This window comes from Lonchura striata, chromosome 12 (assembly GCF_046129695.1).
Source record: "Lonchura striata isolate bLonStr1 chromosome 12, bLonStr1.mat, whole genome shotgun sequence".
Taxonomy (NCBI): Eukaryota; Metazoa; Chordata; class Aves; order Passeriformes; family Estrildidae; genus Lonchura; species Lonchura striata.
Window position 1 is genome coordinate 1,572,612 of NC_134614.1, and position 27,302 is coordinate 1,599,913.

General features: G+C 45.3%; 1 protein-coding gene across 1 annotated transcript in view; it reads right to left on the minus strand.

The window, feature by feature from the left end:
• Positions 1–27,302, minus strand: part of FBLN2 (fibulin 2) — a 92,736-nt gene that overhangs the window by 54,958 nt on the left and 10,476 nt on the right. The window contains exon 2 of the mRNA XM_077786039.1: positions 12,515–13,969. Coding sequence (XP_077642165.1) covers positions 12,515–13,844 — 1,330 coding nt within the window. The 5' untranslated portion in view covers positions 13,845–13,969. The remainder of the gene's footprint in view (positions 1–12,514; positions 13,970–27,302) is intronic.

Sequence of the window (27,302 nt, forward strand, 5' to 3'; positions counted from 1 at the left end):
TAGAAAACTCTGCAATTCCTCTGGGTCTAAAACGGACTGTATTACACAAAACATAGACCAGATATTTATGTTCAAGGGCACAATTAACTTTCTGTGGGAGTCTGAAGCTGTCTGTGGCACATTTGAAACAGAGCAGTGAGAATTTCAGTTCTGTGACCCTGGCAAGGGTGGGGGAAGCATATTAATCAATCAACACCAGCTCTTCTTTCCTAGAGGAATGTGTTTGGTGATGCTGGATGAGCAGGCATCCATTCCTGCCTGTGATGGGAAGAGGAGCTCATTTGTGACCCTCAGCACTGTGTGGTGCCAGGAGCCCTGTGCTATCAACTGCATGGCCCTAAATGTCCATTACGCAGATGTTCAGTTTGGGGAATTTACAAACAAAAGAGACAAATGGCTAAAATAATGTATTTACACAGTGATCCTATGGTTTATGAGGTATTCGCTTACTACAGATTAACTGCACATTCTGGGAGAAGAATTTGAGTCTGACCAAAAAATATAAGAAACAACTAAGTGCTTTGTCATTTCAAAGGAAGCCATGTGAAGTGAGAGCAACTGCTGTATGCCCATGTGAGATGCAAGGAGTTCTTTCTTAAAGATCACATTTAATTTTTAAAATTTCAGATGCTTAATAGTTGCCCTTCACCATTTTAATGTCAGAGGAGCAATGCAGCAAAAACGAGTGTATACCTCACTGAAACTAATGGGGTTAACATAGCATTGACAAGACAGGGTCTGACCTTCAGTGTCTTTTTTCGAGGAACATTACTGACTCCATGCAAAAGCTGACTAACAAGCAAGCACTCTCTCTGAAATAGCGGAGTCAGATTTCAAAGCTGTGCAAATCTATTCACCACACCAAAAGGAGACTTCAGTATTACCTAATAAAGGTCAGACCCCATGGTTGAAGTGGTGCAGACAAACAGCAGTGCTGATGATGCACTGGCTCTCTGCATGGTCCAGAATGAGAATGGGGACTTGGGACTGAAGGCTAAAGGAGGTTCAGCCCCAGCCCTGCAGTGCTGAACTGTTCATCCTCCCTGCAGGAGTGTACCAGTGCTCATCCTGAACTCCTCTCTCTGCCACATGCCATAACTTCTCCACATACCAAATTATTCACACTGGAAGGCAAATGTAACTGGCTGACTCTAAAAGCTTCTGTTAATTTTAACTGGCTGGTTACATTCCTTCAGAATAAGAAAACCAGCAGTGTAATACTTTTTTCATCTCAGTTGGTTAGCTTCACATGGTACCAGGGCAGTGAGAGTCTCTGCCTGTCCCACAACTTGTTCTTGGCCACACCACAGTACAAACTTGCTCCTCATATCCCTGGAGGCCAAGGGTGAAGGAGAAAGAGCACAGACTTTTCCAGGGTCATTGGCTGAGCAAGCCAAACGTCTGTACTTCAAGAACACATGCAAAGCATATTCATCACTTTAAAGTATTGTCCAAAACTTCTGACACCAGAGCACAAGATTCTGTAAAGTCTCTGTATTTATCTTCCACCAGCAAAACCGCCATAGTCAATCCAAACTGACTGAAATTTAACATTTATGGAACCTTCTAATGTAAAGGCAGCCATCACTGATGGTCCCTATGCTTTTCTTTTGATTTGAATGCCATGGGTTCAGACCACACTTATCAACTTTGATCCAGAACCAGGAAAAGAACAAATTTTATCATAATTACATGAGACATTACTTAAGTGTATGTTATCTTCAATAAAAACAGTTCCTCAGAGTGAATCTCTTATAAAATCATTCAGCTAGAACAATGTAGGTTTGAATCTGGAAATGAAAACTACTAGTAATTCCATGTAAGGCAATTCCAGCACCAGGAAAATTAATGAACATTGCAGAGGAAGGATTCTTGGATAAGTGGGAGAACTGTATTAATCTTCAGCTGCTTATAGGCCATAAACAAGATGTTTTATAGACATAGCTGCAGACTTACAGTCGGGTGTAAGGAAGCTTTAAAGCCATCAGCTGGAAGCTTGGTAGCCAAACCCTGACAGCACTTGGCAGTCATGTGGGATGGGTGTACAGCTCTCTGTGCCACCAGGCACACAGTGCATTGCCTTCACACTCTTATCCAGAAGCCTTTTCATAATCATTATTAAAAGGAGAAGAAAGAAAAAAAGGCTCCTTAAACACCATTAAACTCGCTCCCAGCTTCTTGTTCTGCTTGTTCAACACAGAAGAACTCTGTATGGAAAGGACTGTAAGAAACCACCACAATATAAGCTCCAATTTCATTACAAAGATATGTTTCCACCTATTTTCATTTCATAGTCCTGAAGTTCCCTTTTGGAGTAACAGACCAGAAAACTTTGGACACGAGTCCCCTCCAGACAAGGCTCTGCTTTCCCAGCTCGGCCAGCCGGAGTGCAGGGTGTGCTTTGGTGTTCAGTGTTTGCTTTCCAGGGAATTCTCCTCCCTACAAAGGCAACGTTTGTGTGCCTGGAATATCTTTTCCCTGTGCCATTGGCATATACTTGCTGTCAAGTATAACAACTGACAAAACCCCTGACAAAACATGACGTAGGGTTCCTAAGTCCCTGCAGGATATCTACCTCAGAACATGAATACAAGAAGCACTTTAGCTGATTTACTTCATACAAGATGTGCAACTCCCTAATACTAATCAATTTAACTTGTGCTAAGAAAATTATTCCAGCAAGTAGCACATACAATGTCTTTGGAGACTCAGACTAAAATTAACATAAAATAGTGAGAGGTTAGAAGAGAGGGAAACTGAGGTACAGCCAGATGTTCTTGTTGCAAGAACTCGTCCATCTTCTTCTCAATTCTTTTTCCCTGCCTAGAAGCCAGCTCCAGTCAAACCCCAGCTCCCCTGCTCCAAAGACAGCTAATGCTGCTGCTCACAGAGAATGTAAGGAGGAGGTGAGTGCTATTACAGGTCAGTGCCAGACTGGAGCCCTCACACGGTGTTAGGGGGATTATCACCCAAAAAGCACCTCAGTGCCACTCTGACACCAGAATATATTGCATCAAATTGGCTGAAAATTTTCTGGACCATATAAGACATCCATGGAAAATTCCCTTTCTCACATTCCATACTCTCTTCCTTTTCAACAGTGCTCACTGATGATCCTGTACTGAGCACACACTTGCTTTTCCAGTTGATTTGGATTTTGGTAACCTGTTGACTTCCCTTACACCACTGGAAGTATGTCTGCCTGCATTTCTTTCCTACAGCTCTCCCAGAAGAGTTCCTGTACTGGTCCCCAGTGTCTGGTGGCCAACACCAGGCTGCAGGGTCCCCACACCAAGTCCCCATGCTGGGCAACAGCCCCCCCACAGCTTCTAGAAATAACATTTCTACAGAGTGACCTCATACAAAATAAAGCTCATCCTAAGCAGTCACCATCCTTAGCCCTGAGCCATCCTCATGTGCCCAGCTCAGTAACCTTGGTGGAAGAGTGTTCAGGACTAGCACCTATTCCTTGGGCAGTACGGGTCACTGCAGCTGCAAGCAGTCACTTGCCCGGTGCATGGCAGCAGTAAGGCCATGAGATCTCATCTGATGATTTTCATTGTTTTTAAGATGTATAGTTTACATAAAGGAACAGCTCATAAGACCATCAACTTTTATAACACCTTTTAAAAGTTACTGATGCAGATCCTCCCCTTTCAGGCAACTCTTTGTACTGTTAAAAGCTTTTAAACCCAGAGCTGTTGAAGCCATAAATGTTTATTTTAGTACTTGGTAATTCAAAACTATGGTCAAACAACTCTGAGCCCATATGAACACAACTGGCCTCCCTGTGGTTCAGAACAGCACCACAAAAGCAAGCAGCACTCAAGACACCAAAGGAAGGAATTACTGCTCGGGGATTTGTGTGAATAGCACCATTTCTGATGTAGGAAGGGTTGGAGAAACTGCAGCTAGAAGTGCAGCACCAGGCTGGAGAGGGCAGGCAGGGCAGGGGAGGGCAGGCAGGGCAGCCCCAGCACGAGCCTTCTGCCCACCCTAGCTACCCAGCCTCCCTTCCCACCCCACTGCACCCACCTGAGCTATTGCCACTATCTCACAGCCAGCCCATCACCACCAGAGCATCCCAGGATGGAGGGAAAGCAGCAATTCCAACAGGCAGTGACCAACTGCATACACGGTGACTCTGGAATGCTGCTGCTTACAAACCTGCAGGGTGCTTGGTGTGCCCCAGACACCCACACGTAGTGCTGGAGCAAGGCAGGTGGCTCCTGGAGGGCTCTGCAGCTCCCTGGCCCCTGGCAAAGGCAGGGAAGGGGGAAATGTGCAGAGGAGGCTTGCTGGCCCTAAACACAGCACAAATAAAATACTTCTTTCTCCTACCCCTTTCCCAGCATTTGTCTGAGCATAAACACTCCCAGTGCTTTGGGATGGCGATTTAGGACTTTCTGGTGGCTTTGGAAAAGAATTGGTCATCTCAAGCAGAGCACAGACAGACTGCGAACAGTCAAAAAAACATGAAGCCTGCTCACACATAAGGGGATCTTTATAAAATTCCAATTACTTGCTGGCATGTTACCTAAGAATCCCTGAGAGGTAGGAGTTATTGCTCGCTGTGAGGCCCGGGGTAATGAAATTACAAATCCTTTCATGAGTAAGCATATGCTAGAAAGCTACATTTATTTGGCCTACATTTTTGAAACTGTTCAAAAGGTTATTGTCTCACAAAATCTGGATCAGGAATTACTACTTATACTTTCCTTTCTCTAACAAGGAGCTATATTCAGAGTCAGTTTTAATACCTTGGTGATCGATTGGAATAACAGATACATTACTGCAAAGAAGTCTCATTTAAATTCTATTTTCTGAAGGAATATCAATCATGCACCAAAAAAAATATTCTTGGATACTTACTATAAATAACCAGCAAATGGAATCCTTTCGAGAAACCTGGAGAGACCAACAGCCTCGTCTGTTCCAGTGGGTAATTAATTTATACAAAAAAAACCTCCCATCTTATTTTCACACTTTGTCTGCAGCATGTTTGAATTTCAGAACTGAGATTCAATGTTCTCCATGGATGGAGCTGACTTTGTAAATATAATGATTTTACCTCTACAGAACAGGTACATAAGATGGGTTTTCAAAGGTATTTTGATGCTATCCCAGGTTGGGTGCCCAACTCCAGTTGTATTACAGCAACAATTTGAGATTTGAACTATCTTAGTACCTAAACCCCCTGAAGGAAAGAATAACTGAAAGCCCCACTGTGTTCAGTGTCCCTGTGCAAAGCCTGTCCCACGCAGGCACTGCGGTGGGTTTGTGCTGCAGGGCGGATGGGTTCCCACTGCGGGCCCCAGCCAGGTGTGAATGCTCCATCCTGTTCCACTTCCAGCCACTCCTCTGCACATTCCCGTGGTGCCAGCACTGAGCACAATGGATTTCCCTATACAGAACACTACCAGCCAGCTGTGTGAGTAACTCCATGTGCTGCAGCACCAACAGCCCGGGGTTTAATGCACTGTCAGCAGAGGAAGATCTGACTGCACCTCACCAGCACACAGAGCTGTGTGTGGGACAAGAACTGTGCTCTTCAGATAGTATTTAATGGAGGCAGGACTGGCAGGAGCTGCAGGAACACACGCTTGTCCCACCTTGTAGACTGTACCTGCTCGTTGTGGTTCCCAGTGATTCACAATGCAGGCAGCAGCTGTTACCTTAATTTTATGAGTAACACAGGAAGATGGAAAGCCACCTTCTTACACATCTCTGGTTAAGACATTGGCAAGTACTGGAGTTTGAAAAGAAAAGAACTCAAGATATGACTATTTCTTAAATTATTTAGGCTCTTAAAAGTTGGCAGACACCTGACTATGACAGGCTACACAGCTTTTAGCAAAGCATGGCACCCAATGTTGGCATTCTGCATACCAGGCCTGTGCCTGCATCACAGCACAGATACGTGCAGCTTTAAAAAGGATTGTCTAAACTGTGTTTTCTAACTAAAGACCACTATTCAATATACAGTAATGGCTTAAAATACTCTTTAAGACAAGGAGCAAAACAGCCCCATAAAAGCCTGACACAAAAGTATTGCAGCCAGGAGCTCATGAACTGCGACTTATATCTGTTTTAGAAGGAAGATGCACATGAGGAATTGGAGAAGGACAGTGGTGAGGAGGGTTTGGGCTCAACTGGGGAATTCCTGCAAAGAATTACATTCCCAATGCAGAGCCTGCAGCTCTGAGAGGTGCCCTGAAGCCCAGCCAGTTGGAAAAGCAACAGGAGGATCTGACCCAGAGCAGCTCCCAAAACACAGCAAGGCGAGCAGCAGCCATGCAGCAACATGTCCAGAGCCATCACCCAGACACAAACCCCAAAGCACCGGCACTCGCCCCAAAAGCATGCCCCTGGTTAGGACAGGTCTGGACACCAGGAATTTGGCTGCTGCCTGTGTGCCTGCTCCCAATCCTCACAGGGGACTGTTCCCATCCCTCACATGGGACTGTTCCCATCCCTCACACGGGACTGTTCCCATCCCTCACACAGGACTGTTCCCATCCCTCACACGGGACTGTTCCCTATCCTCACACAGGACTGTTCCCATTCCTCACACAGGACTGTTCCCAATCCTCACACAGGACTGTTCCCAATCCTCACACAGGACTGTTCCCATCCCTCACACGGGACTGTTCCCTATCCTCACATGGGACTGTTCCCATCCCTCACACGGGACTGTTCCCATCCCTCACACGGGACTGTTCCCTATCCTCACACAGGACTGTTCCCAATCCTCACATGGGACTGTTCCCATTCCTCACACAGGACTGTTCCCTATCCTCACACGGGACTGTTCCCTATCCTCACACAGGACTGTTCCCAATCCTCACACGGGACTGTTCCCTATCCTCACACGGGACTGTTCCCAATCCTCACATGGGACTGTTCCCATTCCTCACACAGGACTGTTCCCTATCCTCACACGGGACTGTTCCCATCCCTCACACAGGACTGTTCCCAATCCTCACACAGGACTGTTCCCATCCCTCACACGGGACAGTTCCCATCCCTCACACGGGACAGTTCCCATTCCTCACACGGGACTGTTCCCATCCCTCACACGGGACTGTTCCCATCCCTCACACGGGACTGTTCCCATCCCTCACACGGGACAGTTCCCATTCCTCACACGGGACTGTTCCCTATCCTCACACGGGACTGTTCCCATCCCTCACACAGGACTGTTCACAATCCTCACACGGGACTGTTCCCAATCCTCACACGGGACTGTTCCCATCCCTCACATGGGACTGTTCCCTATCCTCACATGGGACTGTTCCCAATCCTCACACAGGACTGTTCCCTATCCTCACACAGGACTGTTCCCAATCCTCACACGGGACTGTTCCCTATCCTCACACGGGACTGTTCCCAATCCTCACATGGGACTGTTCCCATTCCTCACACAGGACTGTTCCCTATCCTCACACGGGACTGTTCCCATCCCTCACACAGGACTGTTCCCAATCCTCACACAGGACTGTTCCCATCCCTCACACGGGACTGTTCCCATCCCTCACACGGGACAGTTCCCATTCCTCACACAGGACTGTTCCCTATCCTCACACAGGACTGTTCCCTATCCTCACACGGGACAGTTCCCATTCCTCACACGGGACAGTTCCCATTCCTCACACGGGACTGTTCCCTATCCTCACACGGGACTGTTCCCATTCCTCACACAGGACTGTTCCCATTCCTCACACAGGACTGTTCCCTATCCTCACACGGGACTGTTCCCATCCCTCACACAGGACTGTTCACAATCCTCACACAGGACTGTTCCCAATCCTCACACGGGACTGTTCCCATCCCTCACATGGGACTGTTCCCTATCCTCACATGGGACTGTTCCCATTCCTCACACAGGACTGTTCCCATCCCTCACATGGGACTGTTCCCAATCCTCACATGGGACTGTTCCCTATCCTCACACAGGACTGTTCCCATCCCTCACACGGGACTGTTCCCTATCCTCACATGGGACTGTTCCCAATTCTCAAACGGGACTGTTCCCATCCCTCACACGGGACTGTTCCCAATCCTCACACGGGACTGTTCCCATCCCTCACACGGGACTGTTCCCTATCCTCACACGGGACTGCTCCAAGCACTGGGTACAGACCCACCACTGCAGCCACTGAAAGCAGCAGCTGAGGAAGCAGAGAGACAGACTGGATACTCTGGCTACTGTTTATTGCAGTGAGGAGTTACTCTGTGAGGAGTTACTCTGAATGCACTCCTCTGTGTCATTTGGGCAGGTTTGGACTTCCCTTGCACCCTCTGCTGACAAATCCATGCCTGAGGTGAAAAGGGAAGGGTGCAGGGAAGGCTGTGTGCCAGCAGCCGTGAGGGAATCAGCCCCCCACATATCATACATAGGATGTTTTCATTAATAGAAATGGCTGAATTAGTTCATTTTTTCCTTCTAAACTAGCATCTGGGTACCTAATAAAGTAACAAAGGCCACTTTTGGCAGGACATATAAACATTTTTTAATTTATAGTATTTTAGTCTTCCTCTTTTTGCAACTATCTCAGACTGCCTTATTCCCATTTGTGCTACCTCAGAACTCCAACTACCAAAGGAACCACTAACACTGTAATTCATGTTGATTTACACTTACTTTCCCAGAGGCTTCCTTTCCTCGCACAACAGCCTCCTGAGGTTTATTTTTTATTCCTCAGATATCCTATTTTGAGGGCTCAAAAGCTGATTTCTTCCTGTTACAGAAAGGACTGGGATAAAGTAGAGAACACATGATTAAGCCTGGGGTAATTCAAGTAAAAATGAGACACCACTTCACCTGATAGAAGAAAATCCCAACTAACTGCAAACAGAGTTTGTTTCTGAAGGACCATGCAAGCATTCTCCCACCTCCAGTGCTTTTTATGGTGGCAGTAAGAGGGACAAAGGGTGGTGTGCTCAGGGAATGCTTCCAAACCCTCACTGCAGGTCTGCTTTCACAGAGTTATAGAATATCCAGGCTGGAAGAGACCAGAAGGACCATCAAGTCCAACTTCTGGACCTGCACATGGATCTGTCTGCCCTCATTTCAGAAATTCAAGGTCATCTTTTTCCAGGAGTTTCCGAATCAGCACACATGCAGCAGATGGGTGGCTGGAATCTCAGCTACATGCTCAGAAATTTCACAGGAACCCTGCAGAAGCTCCTGCCTGAGCAGGTTCACCTGCAATAAATGCCACTCTTCTCAGATCCCAAATTGGTGCAATTCATTCCAGCTTGAGAACAATTATTTTTATCTCTAAAAGCCACCAGGGTAAAAAAAAAAATCACCAGTTGTGGAGGAGTTTAAGTGGAAAAACACCTCCACTCTGAAACATAACAGGTCCAGCTAGATCCAAACTGCTGCTGAGCCAGCCAAAACCAGAATGCATATCATAAAACATTCACAATGAGGCTGCTTGCTACCTGAGTTACATTTATCCAAGGAATAGCACTCTACTGCCAGAGCATGGGGAAATGGAAGAAAGTGGGAAAATCATAACAGGATTTGACACTAAGTTCTTGAAATATGTTTTAGTCAGCCCTGCCCTGATCAGGGCATTTTTAGGATGAGGAATTAGGCAATACAGAAATTAAAATTTCCCCCATTTGCTGCTCTTGCAGTAAGTGACAGGTAAGATCAATGTTTGGAAAGAGACTTTATAAAGAGAACAGTCTCCATTAATCTCATCCCTTCCCATGGTGAAAGCATTTAATTTGCACTTTTTCAGCTGCGTAATTACCTCTGCTGTACACTTACAGCTCCTTTAGGAATGGAGTAGCTGATGTGAACATAGGGCAATACTACAGATGAAAAACAATGCTAAAAAGAAGAAAGAAAACCAAATCACAAAATTAACCTTTCCCGAGCAACAAAGTGTTCCATGTTGTTTCCACCATTTGATTACATATGAACCAGCAAAGATTTGGGAGATGAAAACTCAGCTACATATAAAATCAAAGTGAGATATGCAAAATACAAGTAATGAAGCCAAGTTTTTAACTAAAGGTATCAGAACCCAACCACAGCAGAATTCTGGGGCCAGGATACAGCTAAACTGGAGGAACAAATACAACAGCCACCTAACCTGGGCTGAGAGCCCCTTTGGAAGCTCCCAAACTTTTCTAAACTCTGGGGAAAAAGCACCATGAAACAAAACATAAAAAATAAATCTAGAATGGCCATAGAGTCACAGAAATGTACCCCAGAGCACTCTGCGGAGAGCTGGTCGAACAAAACCCTGTGCAGTGCCAGAGCAGCTGCAGCCTCATTAGGGAGCAGCACAACAGCCCCACAGGCTGTGAAAATCAGGGGATTGATGCAGTTTACATCATGCCGGCAGTTCCTGAAGGGAGAAGTTATTTGGCAATTCTGGTAGATTTTTGCCATTTTATAGTTGGATATACATGCACAAAATGTATGTTTTCATTCTGTATCTGTAGGCAGGATTAATTTTTCTTTCAAGTCTGACTAATATTTTCACTCCCCCTCTACCACTGGCTCAGGAGTCACCGAAGACACAAGATATATGTGTTTTATTACTTGGAACATATGGAGATACTCCCATGAATCACAACCATGTCAATTAAAACAGCAGAACGAGTGGAAGCACTGCTATCCCTAGGCACGAGTGCTGGTCATGGCAAGAGAAAGCTCTCATTTTTGGAGAGGGTGCTGCAGCTCCCTACAGATCTTCCACCAATATCCCTGATGGGAATGGTGGGGCAGATCAGGGGCTGCCTGGCCATGTCCCACCTGTCAGTGACTGTGGGTGATGGCCATGGTGTGGTGGCACCAGTGATGGCTCCCAAAACATGCAGCAGCTCTGCCGGGCAGGGAAGCAAGCAGCCTTGGAGCTGCTGCATCTACAGCCAGTCCCAGAGTTCTATGCTCCCACGGGACATTTATTTCTCATTTCTACCTCTGCAATATTTAAAGGAAATTGCAGGTATCTCAGCTAAGGGGAAAATGGCACCCAGTGATTCCCAAGCCTACTTCTGTCAGCTGAACAATTCATGCCTGACATGCCATCCATCACATCTTGCTCCAGGCACCTAAACCTAATCCAGCCCCCAACCAGACCTGTCTCAAGCAAGCAGTTCCCAGGAATCAGAGACTGCAAATCACCGAGCAGACTCTAAATTCCAGTACTTAGCTCTGCTGCTGAACACTTTCACCCCAACAGATTTTCTTAAACTCTCCCATTGAAAATATCAGGGTGCTCAACCCATTTTTCCTTTTTTGAAAGAAAAAAAAGGGCTATTTTATTAAAAAAAAAAAACTTGTTTAAAGCTGCATCAAGAAGCGAGTTATTCTGTGTCAGTCCTAATTCAGGCCCATGTATTATACACAACCTTGGTGCGTGGCTCAGATTTTGAGGGAGGATGAATCAACTAAAAGAGGGGAAAAGGAAAAAGCTGTCATCTCCATCCATGGACCTGGCATGCTTTCTGTTTGAATAGCCATGAGGTGCTGTGTGTGTCGGGACTTAGAGTCTGAGCTCCAAATCTGCTCTCCTCCTCCCATCTGCCTTAAACTTCTCCAGGAGATGGACTGCACCGTTCAAGATTTAAGGGCTACCTACACAGCCCAGGAGAAAAGCCACTGCCCAGGGACTCATCAGTATTCTCTGCAAGCATCCTCCAGCTGAGTCTCGTGAGAACATTTTGTGCCACATCTTGAAAGAGGAGGTACTGCTCTTGAATTGATGAAAAATGAATTGGAAATATGGGCTGTGTATGTGCTAATTTACAGTGATAAAGTTTGCATTCATTACAGTAATGAGCATTGCATAAAATGTATAATCAACAGTCCCTGCAGATGTCAAGAGGAATCCAGAGGCAGAGAGGAAATACGTATACTTGCCACAGCTGATCATAAACATCATAAACTTCCAGCCCCAAAAAAACATAAAGCAAGAGAGAGCCCTTTTTCTCCCTACTATTCCTCAGCAATATTTGAGTATATCTCTCGAGTTCTTAAACTAATGAGCTTAGACAGGCTGTCAACCATGAGCTAAATATTACAAGTGCTCTAAATATTTTTATTTAGAAAGTGAAAGCACAACTGTTTCACTTCCTTTCCAGAATAGGACAAAAGCTACAAATGTGAGTACACTGAGTTGGTAACTGGAGATAATTAATTAAATCCCTTTATGTAGAGGAAGATGTTTCTTTAACATCACAACAGAAGTTAAAAGTGATTGAAGAAAAATGCCAGAGTTTAATAAATCATCACCTGAAATAAAGTTAAAATACCAGAAAACCCTATCCACTGTCTGTGAAATCAAAGCAAGGTGGGCAACAGTGAAATGGTGCTTATTCTGTGAAACAGAACACAAACCACCTCCTGAAGGGATGGAAGAAGGCTGGTGGTGGTTTGGTTGATTTCAAGGCCATGTGCAACAGGAAGAACAACACAGCAGAGGATGAGCACCAATGTTATCACGAGTAAGAGTTCTCTAGACACCCACACCGGAGTAGTTCTTACCTTCTGGTAGCCTGGGGTTAGCGTGGATGGAGTTGGGGTCTCCGTCCTCCTCAGGATGGTACCGAAACAGCGTCTGTGACTGCTTTGGGGAGGACTGGCTGCCATCTTCGTTCAGAGGAACAGGAGGAGAGGTTGTTGCACTGAACTTCACCTTGGGGAAATCATTCCCCTCAAGGCGTTCATGGGATGATCTCGCTGAGCTTGGCTCTGTAAAGTTCACCTCTTTCAAGCCCTGATACATGCTATTCTCTGGCTCTTCCTTCCTGGCATGTTTTTTCATTTTAGAGTGGGGGGCTCTTTCTTGCTCGTTCCTCTCTTTGCTCCCTTGTGGTTTTCTCTCCAACTCCTCCAGGCGCTGGGGTGTCTCGATGGTGGCCGTGGTGTGCTGTGGAGGAGCCCTGGTGGTGGCTGGTGCCTCCTTGCTTGTCACCTGCTGGAGGGAGGGTGCCGTGGTGCAGGGCAGCCTGCGGCGCTCACCGCGCTCAGTGGCACCGTGGGCTTCGGCAGGGTCCCGGGGCACCAGGGTGGTGCTGGGCGGTGCCGTGCCCTCGGTGTGGGGGTCAGCCGGGGCTGGCACCGAGGGAGCCACGCTGGCCGCCAGGTAGTCATAGTCCTCACCCTGCTCCTGGCTGAGGCTCTCATGCTCCAGGTGGGACGAGTAACTCCTGTACTTCTTTGGAGACTCCACCTGGGTGTTGTCTCCCTCGGAGGCCTCCTGGTCGTAGCTGTAGGGATCGTCATAGTGCCGCTCGGGCTCGCCATCCTCAGCGTCCCCCGGGCTGGCCGTGTTCAAGGAGAACGTGTCGCAGTCTGGCAGCTGGTAGCACATCAGCTCCCCGCCGGCGTTGGGGCAGTGGCAAACCTTGCAGGGGGGCATGTGGAAGGTGTGCCCCGCCACGTACTTCTGTCCCTCGTGCAGGCAGCCGATGCGGCCGCACTGGGGACAGCCGTCTGCCGGCACCACCGCGTCGATGCAGTTCGGGGGCAGCTCCGGGCACAGCATGAACTGGCAGCTGATCTTGCCCCCTCCCTTGGGGCACGAGCACTCAGTGCTGCCGAAGTCCACAAAGTAGGACTGTCCCTCAGGGACTTTGCCATTGACGAAGCCCACGTTGACACAGTCGTAGTACTGGTAGCCCTCGCAGGTGCAGCCGTGCTGCAGGCACGTGGCGCAGCACTCGCCGGGCTCCAGCACGTCCTCGATGCAGTTCTCCAGGGCCTGGCACTCAGCACCCGTGCAGTCCCTCTGCGCCTGGCAGCCGCCTGTGCACAACAGCAGCAGGAGCAGGGCATTCCAAGGGCTCTGCTGCCAGCTCCAGGCCCTGGCCATCTTCTTCCCGAAGGAATGCGGCTCCGGTCCAACCTCGCACGTTCAGCCTTGGCTGCTCGCCTGGAAGGCTGGGGGTTCAGCTCCGAATGTGCAGCGGCCTCCTAAGTTACCTTTTCTCATAGATCCTGGAGTAATGAAAGAAAACTCTGTTAAAGACTACACTCAGCACATATCCTGTTAAACATTAGAGGTCTTTAAAAGTTGGGATGAAATCCAACATCTGGAAACCTAAAGACAAAAATTAATCATAATGTCTCCAAGCATTAGAGGCACTAATTTTGGAGTTGGATGCTTCCCCCACGCCTGTTTTGAGAAAGAAAGGAAGAAAAAATGGTTGTGACAGTTCTGTTTTGAATCTGTTGACAAAACATATATATTTCAATAAAAGGAAGGTCTTTCTTTATATTTCAATGCCTTTTTGTTAATCTTTCCAGCTAAAAAGATTTTTTGGCAGAGAATAAGTAAATACACAGTTCTTTCTCTGCAGATATGAGCTTAAGATAATTATTCTTTATGTTTTAATTACAAAGACCCAAATCTTAAAGAATTTTTATAGACAAAACTTAGCCTTGGGACATGAGAATTTGTCTGTACACATGGTAACTCAAAATCTGGATTTTTTCTGCCTCCTTCCCCCACTGAGCAATCTCTTGCACTTCAGTCTTCAGCATTAACAGTTATTTCTTTGCTCCAGCAGGGCTAAAATAGAACTTATTTGTGTGTTGTGGTTACTTTGTGGTTACACATCATACTAACTATCCTGTAATACATATTAAGGGTCGGATCCTCTGCTCACAGAGGCTGGCACAGCTCCACAGCAGGACTGTGGTGCACAGAGAGATTGACTCCAACTTCACTGGAGAACATTTACAGTAACTGAGGGTCTGCCACCAGTGGCAACCTCTTCTTTTAGTTTTGACAACACCAGCAGTACTTTTTAGTGAATTACTATACTATGAACACACAATATACATCTATACATACATGAACTGTCATAACAACCCTGTTAAAATGCCTTGAAGAAGAGAAAATGGCTTGCTTTTTAATTACTAAGCCCTTTGAGCATCAGAAAGTTCAAGGGTTAATCAGCTGTTGTCCTTTATATTAAAATTATGCTCACAAAGCTACACAACACGGAAAACCACTTGCAACAAAAAAACAATCTGCCTATAGAATTGTATAGAACTAGCAATCTTGATTATTTTCCCAGGACCCCTCCCATCATCAAAAAAACCAACAATCCTAAAACATTTATCTAGGGGGTAAAATACAGCCACATCACCCAGAACAATGAACCACACACGCAACAGGAGTTGTGCCAGAAAATCCATTCAGAAAGATTACTTCTCCCATTCAAAGTGGCCTTCCAACAAGTCTGCTCAGTCCCTCTGGCAAGAGGCCAGGCTGTGGGAAATGCATGCCTGTTCTGATAAGATACGGAGAAACGTGCTAAGAATTTCCACAGTTCTGCCCTGGAATCCAAATTACTTCAGTACTTTACACAGATACAGAATTCTTATGAATGTGGGTTTCCTACTACTAATTTAAGTATATTAGCTGAGTGTGCTAAAGGAGAGTGATTGAAGAAAAAATAAAATTGTCAGAAAATACAATAATGGCTTGGAACGATTTCACTTTTTCAGAATCTCATGCTCTCGAAACCAGGCTATTTCTCATGAAGGAGAATTTTCAATATATGGTGCTGAAATTAATTCTTCAGAATGCAGCCTGGGAATTAATAATTTATCCTGCTTTCAGCAGCTTTTCCAGGTAATCCAAATTTTTAACTCTACATTGCTTTAGCTGGGAAATAATGGACAACTACACGTGACTTCTGCAAGGGGCTCACAGCAGGACTTTGTCACATGCCCTCCCATGGTACCTCCTAGCTATGATGCCTCAGTGCAAACCCCATGGGGAGGCAGCTGAGCTCAGCTCTGCCCTGGCCATAGCCCCCTTTTTTACATCAGGCCTCCCAGAGAGTTTCAGAGCCCAGCATGGGCCACGTGGGTGTCAGAGGCACAGGTCTGACAGCCTCTGTGTGCACCAGGGCAGGGCCAGGCATCACCTGTGGGTGAGCTGGTGTGAACACCCCAGCCCAGCCAGCCCATGCTGGGGCACAGCTCCAGGTAAAGGGGTCCCCAAAACGCCTCAGGCACATGCTCAAACTCCCAAAAGAAACCCGGTGCTGAAGCAAGAGGCAGAAAGCAGTCATCCCTCACAGGGAGAGTGCTCAAGGACAGCTAAGGGTAACCACAGGACAGTCCTGCTTTGGTGAAAGGAGCTGCTCCCCTGTGCCGTCACCCCTGCCCCCTCACCCCCACCCATTTCTATCCAAGGGTTTGTTTGCTTGCCTGGGTCACTGCCAGTCCTTGCTCTGTTCCCATCCTTGCTCCCTTGCCTCTCACCCCTGGAGAGCCCAGAGAGCTCATGGCCAGCCCTGTCCCTGCTTCTCACACCTTCTGCTCCGTGCCCTGCTCAGCGCCCTGTGCCTTCCTCTTCCCACCATTCCCACACCTTCAGCATTTGAGTTTTCAGGCTTAACTGATAAGGCTGAAATCCTTCTAAGCCCTTCCTCCATGAATGACACCACAACCCTCCCTTTCCTCAGGCTCACTTTCCTTCTTCAGAGGCTCCTTGTTTTGGTGCACTGACTCAAATAAAAAAGTAACTTTTTATTCCTTTAAACCACTGTGTTTCCCCATGATTTCTCCATCTGTTTCCCACACCCATCACTCCCCCCCAACCCATAAACTCACATATCAAAGAAACAGCCTCTACTTCAGGCACAGAGAAAACCATCTCTGAAGAACAGAGAGGGCTGCTGAGCCTCACTAAGCCCCCACCCCTGCACACAGAGCTGTGCTTTGCCAGCCCCGCAGCTGATGTGCTCCCCCGCTGTATCCCTGCCCTGTCCCAGCACTGTAATGACGCTCTGGGGACAGCAGCTCATTACTGGGGAACGGCATTCAAAGCTGGAGCTGTAAATAAAGGTCTGAACAAAGAGGGTAAAAACATTATCTCTATAGGACAGGAGAGTTTGATACCAGCAGATCTTATTGCAATAATTTGCTTCCATTAACTATTTGAATGTTTTCCTTGATATCCTTTTACACAACTGGGGCAATACACAAGGGTTTCACTAAAATGAGAATTGATTCTTTGTACTCTCACCAATGTCCTTCACCCACTCTTGCCAACATCACTGATTTTGCTGTTCCGTTGAGTGACAAATTACGTCCTGCACACCTAAAATAAAAGTCTTTCAAAGGCTCTGTTGAAGGCTTTGCAGAGCTCTCTACAGCAAGCACATGTGCTACCTGTGCCAGCCCTCCTGCCCTGCTTCATGTCCCACAAGAATTCCATTCATTTCCATTATGGAATTTCCTAACCTGTATCTCCTGCTCTGCTTTGGTTCAAGGGCAGATCCTGTTGGCTTTACTGGATTTTACTGGTGTAACATTTAAAGAATTTGTTGCCATTCCTGTGCTCATAATAACTCCTGAGCAAGCAGGATAGTCCATGCAAGAGAGGGGCAATGCCCTGGACTGAGAGTGAGTCCCTCAAATTCTACCCATGTAAACATGTGAGGTAAACCAGCAGTAAACAGAGGATGGTTACACTGCCGCAGTTTCTTATGCCTCGCTTCCTTCTTCAAAAAGTATTCCTAGGAAAGGCAGACTAAAGACACCTTATGGAAAATCAGCTTTTTTTTAAAAAGAGTCCAAATAAGTATGAACTGCAGGCACACATTTTCATGGGAAATGAAAGCAGATGAACCCAGTATCTGTCTGATGGGACATTCAAGACTAACAGCAGCAGCAGCCATCAAAATTATAACTAGTCCTGGCTGAAAAATACCATATTCCTGTCTCCTGGCAGGGGAATAAAACAAGATTTCAAGATGCTTATTTCAATTCGGTTTAGGGCCAAAAAGTTATAAATTTTGACATTTTTGCAAAACAATATACTCCAAGTGATTTACTTCATTCAAAGCCATAACATAAAACCAAAAGGAAGAATGTTGACTTGATTAAAATTGTTCAGTTGTATTACTCTAAAATGTTGATGAAACCAGTGTGTTCCCACAGAAGATCTAGACATTTTAAATGTGCAATTTCTTTAAATTAAGAGGAGCATTTTATTGGGAGATTCTTTTTCCAGATGGTTTCATTTCAGTGCTGAACCAGAAAGCTTATTCTAGGTAAGCAGAGGTGAGAGGAGGCACACTCCTTCAAAGATTTGACACAAAGACAATGTCTCTGTGTGAAGGGTGCCCCAGAGACATACAGAAGGTAGGCACATGTGAAAAAGATACCACAGGAGCAACAGCATTCTGTCAAATGTTCACTGAACAAAAGGAGGCAGCCATTTATAAACAAAAAGCAGTAAAGAAAATAAATCCAGTGCACTGTAGGAGAACCCACTGACTTCCATCTTTAAGGTGTACCTGCAAGTTCACCAGCTGCAGACTCCTGTGAAAAGGTTTAGACAGAACAATTCTTTTCTCTGTCCCACCTCTCAGTCCCTCAATAAATTGCCATTTTTGAGGATGACAGTAACAGAAATGCTGGTTTGATGTGTATCTTCCACTTCTGAGAGTGAGCAGGGCCAGATGCCAGGCTGATGTAAGAACAGAAGGTGGCAGCCATCTGTGCAATCCCTCCTGTGTTGGGCGCTGGGAGCATAGGCCCTGCTGGGTGTAACCGAGGGGGCAGCATCTGAGCCTGCCAGGAATCCACACCTAAGGCTGAGACACATAAAGAAACAACCACTGGAAAGCCAGTGAAGGGCTGGCACTCACCACCTGTGCATAAAGCAAGTCCATTGTGGGAGTACATTTTACTTTCTTTCAGGATTTTTCATAGAGGTACGCAGAGAGAAATGAAAGAGAAAATTTCTATTTCTGTTTCCTTGTATTTCTCATGTAGAATATGTTTAGAGAATTGTTTACCTAGAGTGAATACTTAATTAGATTCTAATGAGGATTGTTTGAGCCTGGTGGCCAATCCAATCAACCTGTGTCTGGACGAGAGAGAGAGTCAGAAGTTGTGTTAGAGTTAGATATAGAATTAGAGAAAGGAGTATGTAATTTTAATATCTTCCTTTATATAGTATATTAATGTATTTTACCACAGTTATAATAAATAAATCATTCAACCTTCTGAATTGAGTCAAACATTATCATTTCTTCCCATTAAGTTCACCTACATCATCAGCCCACAGAGCTGCCACGAACAATTCTCCTGGGTTTCCCAGTGCCAGCCAGCTGAAATTGGCCCTGCAGGTTCAAGCTGTACATAGGCAGGGACGAAGCACAGCCCTGCTCTGTGCTGGTGAATCTTTTGGCGATGCTGAATCTCTCTCACAGCGGTGAAAGCTCTGCAGAAAGCAGGGCAGCAGGCAGAAGGACATGTGCACACCCGTCCCGAGGAGCAAGGGGAATGTATTTCTCCCGTCCGAGCATTTTCACACCTCTCCCCAGCCAGAGCTCCGGGCTGCTGCAGCTGCCAGCAGCTCTCACTGCCTGCGGTCACAGTTTAGACTGAGGGAGGAGGAAGGGAGGAGACAGAAGGAAACAACAATTTTAAAACAATCCCTTTTAAATGCAAGAAAAAAATGGAAATTTGTGAGAGCATTTGAATCTTGTATGAAAACCAGGAAAAAACCCCAAACCCAGTCACTCCTGACTGGACTGTGCCAGCCCATGGATTAGATCTTCCTTTCACACCCTCTCAATCCGGAAATTTGTGATCTCACCAGGCGCTGGAAGGGATTGCTGCTGGAAGGGACTGCTGCTCTCCTCCTAGAGGGAACTGCAGGGCTATTCACCGGGAGGATGAATGAAAAGGGAGAAGTGTTTCCATCACTGCTCTTATGCAACATTCAGGCCCAGGGCCCATCACCTCTGCCTGCAAATTGCTGGAATCCGAGCTGAGCTGAACCCCTGTTTGGGCAGAAGGACCAGAGGGGTAGGATAAACCTCAGGGTAAATCCCAATCCAATGAGCTGCTTTTTGCTATTGAAAATAAAGCACTCTGGAGTTGTCAACACTCCAATTCTTGGCTAAACAAGTCTGTGTTCAGGAGTCATAGCTTTTGCAGGCCATTTTCCTCAGCTTTGTTTTCAATAGGAAATCAGTTGCATTAACCCCTTTTTCATAGAAAAGCTTTTAAAAATGGACATTTGGGAGTCTGGAGGATTTTTACTTAATTCAACAGCAAACTCAAGAGGAGACAAACAAGAAGAAAGCAGGATGGGATCAAAACTCACGCAGTCTCCCAGAAGAACTCCAAGAAGAACTCCCTTCCCAGCAGAAGCACCCTCAAGCAGAGAGGCTGCAGGAGCTTCCCAAGACATTTCCCATGCCCAAATCCAAACATGCTGCAGTAATGGAAAAGCATCACCCGAGGTATTTCAGCTGAAGTAGCCAAGCATTAACAGAAGTGACCAGGCAGCTCTGGGACTTACTCTTCCACAATGTGCAGTATCTGAGGGCTTTCTGAAGTCCCAGAGAGCAAAGGCAGCCTTTTTCCAAGGGAATGACAGAGCCAGGGAGAGGAGAATCATGTCCTGGGGCTATTGTGTCAGTGCAGCCCTTCAGCCCAGCCCAGCACAACAGGGCAGGTACTTGGATTCCAGAGGAGTGAAATTCTGTGTCATTGGGAGTTGCCGGTGCAGCAGATCCAAAGTGACTCATGGGGAGCACAGCAGCTGCCCAGGAGCCAGAGAGGAAAGGCTCACATGGGATACAGGAGCTCAGCATGGGCTTGTGCAGGGGCCAGCACTGTGGGGACAGGCCCAGGACTCTGCCACGAGAACCCTGACAAAGCAATCCTTGTATCCCTGACAAACCCACCACGGGATCCCTGACAAACTGACCACAGCCAGGTTCCTCTCTGGACAATGCACAGGGGACGCAGCAAGACCTGACAGCTGGGCCAGGGTCACAGCTCTGCTGCAGAAGGAGCCAAACTCTTACACTGGAGTGAAAATAAATGTCTTTGCTATTGAAATACTTTTTTCCTCTTCTTTTTACATCACCAAGTTTCAGGTGACTATATATACTCCCTAAAAACACAATTAAATAATCCAGCTATTTCCACACCAGCCAAAGAAATCTGGGAAAAGATTAAAGCTAACTCAGCAACAGCCACTCAAAAATGTTTCCCAAGGCACAGCCAACAAAAACTTGTCAAAGCTCATAAGTTATGAACTAATTTGCACAGGGAGAGCTCTTTTGGCAGCAGGCAGGTCCCTGAGCTCCACAGCACCTTGAGCAGCCACAGATATGTGGAGACAGCCTTGAGATGGGGCAGTACAGCTCCCAGGAGCCAGCACCAGCTCCAGGCTCGGGTGAGCACTGTCAGTACTGGAGGCTCCTCTGATAAGTGAAAGAAATATTTTTTTTTCTCATTTATTTTAAGAGCTGCACTCCTCTCTTCCCTCTCAGGAAGGAACAAATCCCTAGTTTCCAAGATGTTCCTCATTATTTAGATATTTACCATTTCTCAAAATTAACTCAAGCACAACCCCTGCACAATCTCATAACCATGCCACTTAAATATATCCTTTCAAGATCCTGGACTAGATTTCTCTCTCTCTGCTTCCTTTCTCTAATCTCCCTGCAGGATGCTCCAGCCCCCTGCCCCTTCCCACAGTTCTACAGAGCTCCCATTTGCAGGGCTGCAGTGCCTCTCACCAAGGAAAGAGCCTGCAGCAGGGACAGTGGCATGCAAAACCTGAGATATCATTCTCACTCCCTCTGTGATTGTCTCTCCCCATTTTTCCTTTTCTCCATGAAAGAACTTTGATACTACTTAGAACTCTCTGTAAGCAGCAGATTTAAGTTTTGCATTTGTTTCTTTTTCATAATCCAATCTTCTGCTATGCACTTTGAACCCCACTGCCCTAAGCAGTGACAGTAATACAGACCTTTTCTTGGGAAATGTGTTGGTTCGAACATCTGAGCACTCCCTACCTATTTCAGGCAGCTCTTTCCAAACAGTTCAAACTGAAAAGTCCCCCACCCCCATCTAAAATCCAAATTAGGCCAAAGAAAGCCTACTATTTAGCTGACAGCTTAGCAAGTGGCCTTTCCTGCCCTGTGCGCTGCCATGTGGCAATTTGGAAATAATTAACAACAGTTTTCATACAGGGAAGGCTGAAGGGAGCTGCCAGGCAGCTTTGCACAGCATACCTGAGAGGCAGAGCTGCCCCCATCACCTGAACTTCAGCATCAGAACTGAGGAATAGATTTGAGACTCTCCAAAACTCAGAGAGATTTACTTCAGTCTGCCAATTAATTCCAAATCAGTGTCAAAACAAAATGTCAATACAGCAGGTTTGCAGCAAATTATTTTCCTGTAATTGCATCCTGACTTTTTTCTTATCATGATAAATGGTGAAAGTCTATCTGTTGGGCATTGAAAAATGTCCAGTTACTGAATCTGGTTGAGCATCTGCCCATGTATATTTTGGTCTGGAGAAAAGGAACTCAGACTTGTTTCAGCATTCGTGCACATGCTTTCTCAACCTCCATGGACTGCAGACAAGATCATATGTGGAGTATGGATTGGATGTACCACAAGGCATATTGCCAATTATAAATTAATAAAACCCAGAAAAAGCAGCAGTGATCATTCCCTGGGAACAGTTCCCTCTCATGGTGACAAAAGAATGTTCATATCAGGGTTATTATATATAGAAACTAAATTCTTCAGCTAAAGTAAAAAAAAAAAAAATATTTTAATGGAGGAAAGACTAGAACACTTGATTAAAATGTTCTCATAGAAATGTTGGTTACCACATGCATTAAAAAAATAGAAATCAAAGCCTACCATTGGTTGAGCACTTTGAAAAGTTTTAGTGCAAAAAAAAAGCTGGAAAGAAACCTTCAGATTTTTTCTCATGAATGAAAGTAAATCACTGTAAATGAAGCTGCATCTATCATGCTGCTAATCAGTCAGCAACCACAAATGAAATCCATCAATCCAAAGTGTTCCTGCACAAACTTTCCATAAAAGATAATGGAATTAATTTGGTTTGGTGAGTACCAAACTGCAAATGAAAAAAGGCTACTCTGCTGTTCCATCTCGGAGCCCATCATGCAGAGACAACAATAATTCCAGGAGGGGCTAACACAAGTCCCATGTCGGGTTTATCCTGCACTTTTGCCTACAGCAGATGTGGAATCGTGTATCTTGACTCCCTTACTTTGATAGGGAAAAGATCCCAATTGTCCAGGGGTAACCTTAATTCGCAGTATAACTTCCTGAAGATAGGAGCATGGGTTTTTCCTGTTTCTGCACAGAACTCCAAGTTAGCACACTCAGTGATAGTTTTCCAAGTGTCCACATGCACTGGGACAGCTTCTGCCCTCAGATGCACATCTGCACTTGTGTTCAGAACAATTTGTGGTTTGTACCATATTCAATCTACAAACCAGATTGAGATTAGAAAAGCAACTCTTGTTTATTTTGTAAATTACACATTACATTTTCTAATACTACAGGAAGTTACTATGATCTGTTGGGGAAGCTTGCAACCCAGGGTCTTGAATATGTTAATTTGCTAATCATCACCCAATACAAGTAAACCCATGATCACTTGCAACTACAGGTGAAATACTCAAAACAGAAATCCCAGCAAATCAGATGACACTGCATTAATAAAAAATGCTGACTGAATAATAATTGTATATGTTACCTTATAGTCACACACATAATTTAAACAAGAATACTTTTTTCTTCTTTATCATCATCTTGGTTTTGTTGAACACACTGACAAAACAGTAAATTCAATCTGAGTTTCATCACAGCAAACAATACTCCAGCTAAAGTAGTATTGACTAGTACAAACAATTTGTTTGGTCTTGGCACATTAAAATACATATTTATGTTTTGGTCAATGATCTTCTGGAAGGGAAGGAAAGTATTTTATTTTCCAGCTGTGGAAATCCTATAACTGTAAGGATAATTAATACAAGGGGAAGTAAATAATTAGTACAAGGCGAAATAAGTATTTAGTACAACAGAAGAATGAGGTTGTAGTCCCTCCTTCCACATTAGTTATGTACAGTCCAGCACATGACTGAGAAGGAAAATTAAGATAGAAAAGTTACTAACATGAGAGATGAAATAAAGTCTCCCAAGAGTATAGAATATTTGGTATTTAAAACAATTAAAGAAGGATGAAAACCCCACCAAGGAAAGCAGAGGAGGTGCAGTGGGAGGTATTTCAGCTTTCCAGACTCCCCTGTCAGTGCTCTCTGAGGTGCAGCTGCCCGGCAGCCAGAGGCACCTGCAGGGAGCCTTCCTGTGGCACGACCCTGCCTCACCCGCCACGATGGAAACGCTCTGGCAGCCCAGCCAGACGTGCACACCCAGCTGACTGAGCTGGAGCCTGGCAGGGGGAGCATTTTCACTGGATTTCAGTAATAAACCGTACATGGATTTTGAAGGCTCAATTCTGAAAGCAAGCGGATGATATCATGATCTTGGGTAACCAAAGAACAAAAACAGAACAAAGAGGTCCATGGGTTTAAGTTCTCAGAAGATCACTGGTGCAGTTTAACATCAGTTTTCTAGAAGTCACCTTGCTGATGAGGTTCTCTACAATCAGGAGAGGGCTGGGTAAGACTTCAGAAGGCAATTAATGAACTGGGAGGGATGCATTATCCCTTTGCTCTGAGCTTTACCACAGAATTCCAGGTTGGTTTGGGCTGGAAAGGACCTTAAAGATAATCCAGTTCCACCTTCCACAACTGCAGGTTGCTCCAAGCCGTGTCCAGCCTGGCCTTGACACTTCCAGGGATGGGAAGCCCACAGCTGTGCATCATACAAAGACTGTACATGATTTACATGATACATACCTTAGTTTTGGGAGGATAAAGCTGCAGAGTGTGTGATTTTTCACTTTGCAAAGGAGAACTCTATGGGCAATATGGAGAAAGCTTACAGAATTGTAAGGAACACAAATAAAGTGAAGCGGATATTCCTTCACCAGATGTGGACCACAGCACTGCAGAGGCCAAGGAGGAGAAAGCAGTCATTCCCTTGGAGGTCAACTGGGAGAATCCCAGCAGAGCCCTGAAAAAAATTATGGACTCCATCATTTCAACAGTTCCTGGTCATCCAGAGGAATGGAGAAGGAAAATGGTGCAACACCTCACAATTCTGCCAATCCTCTGTTTCACCTACAAGACAAACTTCTATGAAGGGTGCAAGGTGTGCCTCCAGATGGAGATGTTCCTCTCAGAAATGTGGGGGTGGCCACATTATACATGGACACAATAAAGACTGTCAGGATCTAGATTTTCATTGTTTCCATGCTCTTCTCAGAGAGTCAAAGCTTTATAAATCAAACAAGATATAAAAATAAGGTGCTCTTGTTATGCACAGGCTCCTGTCAGTACACGCTGACCACTCACACCCTGACCACTGCCTCCCAAGGCCTGATAAAAAGAGATTTCCTGTTTGGAATGTTTCATCAAGATAAGTGTTCACCTTTGAAATAGTACTAAGCAGTACTTTCCACATTACCTTCCAAACTGTACAACCACCTCAGCCCACAGGCAGTGTTCTTCCTTCAGTAGGAGATTTTGAGTTCTTTGACTTTATCTTGTTTATTTTACAAAAATGCTATTCCTTCCTTACAGATGGATATGATCTGGTGAAGACCTGGAACATTTTATCCCATAGCAAAACTCATTCAAAAGTACCATCTGTTCTTCCTGCAGGGGCACAGTAATGCCAGAAACTGTTTAACATTCCATAAATTAAGACCATATAATGGATAGCTCTTTGTTGAAATGAAGCAAGGCATCATTTGGAATCTGATGACAGACATTTTGGTGGGGTTTTGTCTTAAAAATAGTATCCAATGTATTATTTTTGGTTTGCTTTTAAAACTTCACATTTGACATTAAACAGCAAAGGTGGGTCGCAATGTCACCTTAACGTCTGGCTTAATCCCCACTTCCAGCAGGGTCCTGGCTAATAACTTCAGGGAGAAAGAGAATTGGAGTGAGCCACTGGGTTACAACAAATTCACTGCAACACCAAATTCTGTTCTCCTTTCCCATGGCATGTGTCTGTTGTATCTACACTTTCTAAGAGAACAGAATTCAATCTTCAAGTTTAAGAGCCATTAAAGTATGTCTTAGTTTATAAATATTACACTTACTGCATTCACACACAGCTCTACACTCTGCCTTTCACTGACTGGTAAGAAACCTCATGTTCATAATGGTATGAACTGCCATTTGCCATTCCTTTCTACATCCCAATGCTACAATACTTAATCAATAAAAAGGCTGGACAAAGTCCTGCTATGAGTATGTATCATCTGAGACAACACTGAGATAGCCTCCATTTGCCATTCATACAAGAAAACTGCAGAATAAAGAAGGGGAAAAAGAAAATTACAGCAAAAAAACCCAAAATACACACAAAAGGAATCAGTAGTATTTAACTGGAAAAAAAGGGCTTTGTAGGATGCTGCCTCCAGAGTGGGACACAGTGGCCCCATGCCCCAGTTCCTAGGGTTTCCTGGGGCCAGGCACCCTCTGTCCCCTGCCACCTACAGCTGTGAGAGCTGGGCTCCAGCAAATCCATACATCTCACACTCCTTGGAGCAGGAACCCAGCACAGACCGTCCCAGTGACACAAACCAGCCCATAACACTTGCACGCTTCCAGGGATAGGAATGATCATCTCAAAACTCAAATTATTTCAGCCCAGAAAGTTGTCATTTAAGACCCTGTATGTAAGTGTATATAATCATTACCATGTCTTTGGGAAGCTGGCACACTACTATAGTAAAATCTGCAGAAGCAAAAAGCATTTTTAGCCCAGCCATTCCTAATCCCAGAGACAATGCCTATATTTTTCCATCACATCAGATCCTGGATGGTGGGGGAAGGGCAGGAGTGTGAGGAGAGGGGGAAATGCAACTTGAGAAGTGGTAAGTGTGTCAAAATCTAAATTACTTGGAGATATTTTGCAGCACAATCCTCCTTTATGCCCGTGCAGCTCGGTTCATATGGCTCACATTCAGCCTGTCACAGTGAATCACTGCTACTCCTTGACTTGCATTAACAAAAACAAACCTAACTTTCGCTCCAGTCTGTGAGGTAAAACTTTGAATTCCCAGTCAAAAAGCCAGAAGTGGCATTAAAAATAATTGTTTTTATAAGAAGCTCACTTTGAGGTGAAAACAAAAAAAATAACCCATGAAGATCTGACTAATAGCACAAACACGTTTTGCCTATGGAGAATTCTGCAAAAAAGCAAAAAGCTTTGTCCACGAGCAGCTTTAGCAGCCTTAACTAAGAAAGCAAACCTGCCCCTCTCTACTTAAGTCTTTAAACTGCATCAAACTGGAGATATTTAACAGCTTTAGAGCCTAAAGAACAGTTAAGAAGTAAATCTGGAAAACAAAGTACAAAAACCGAAG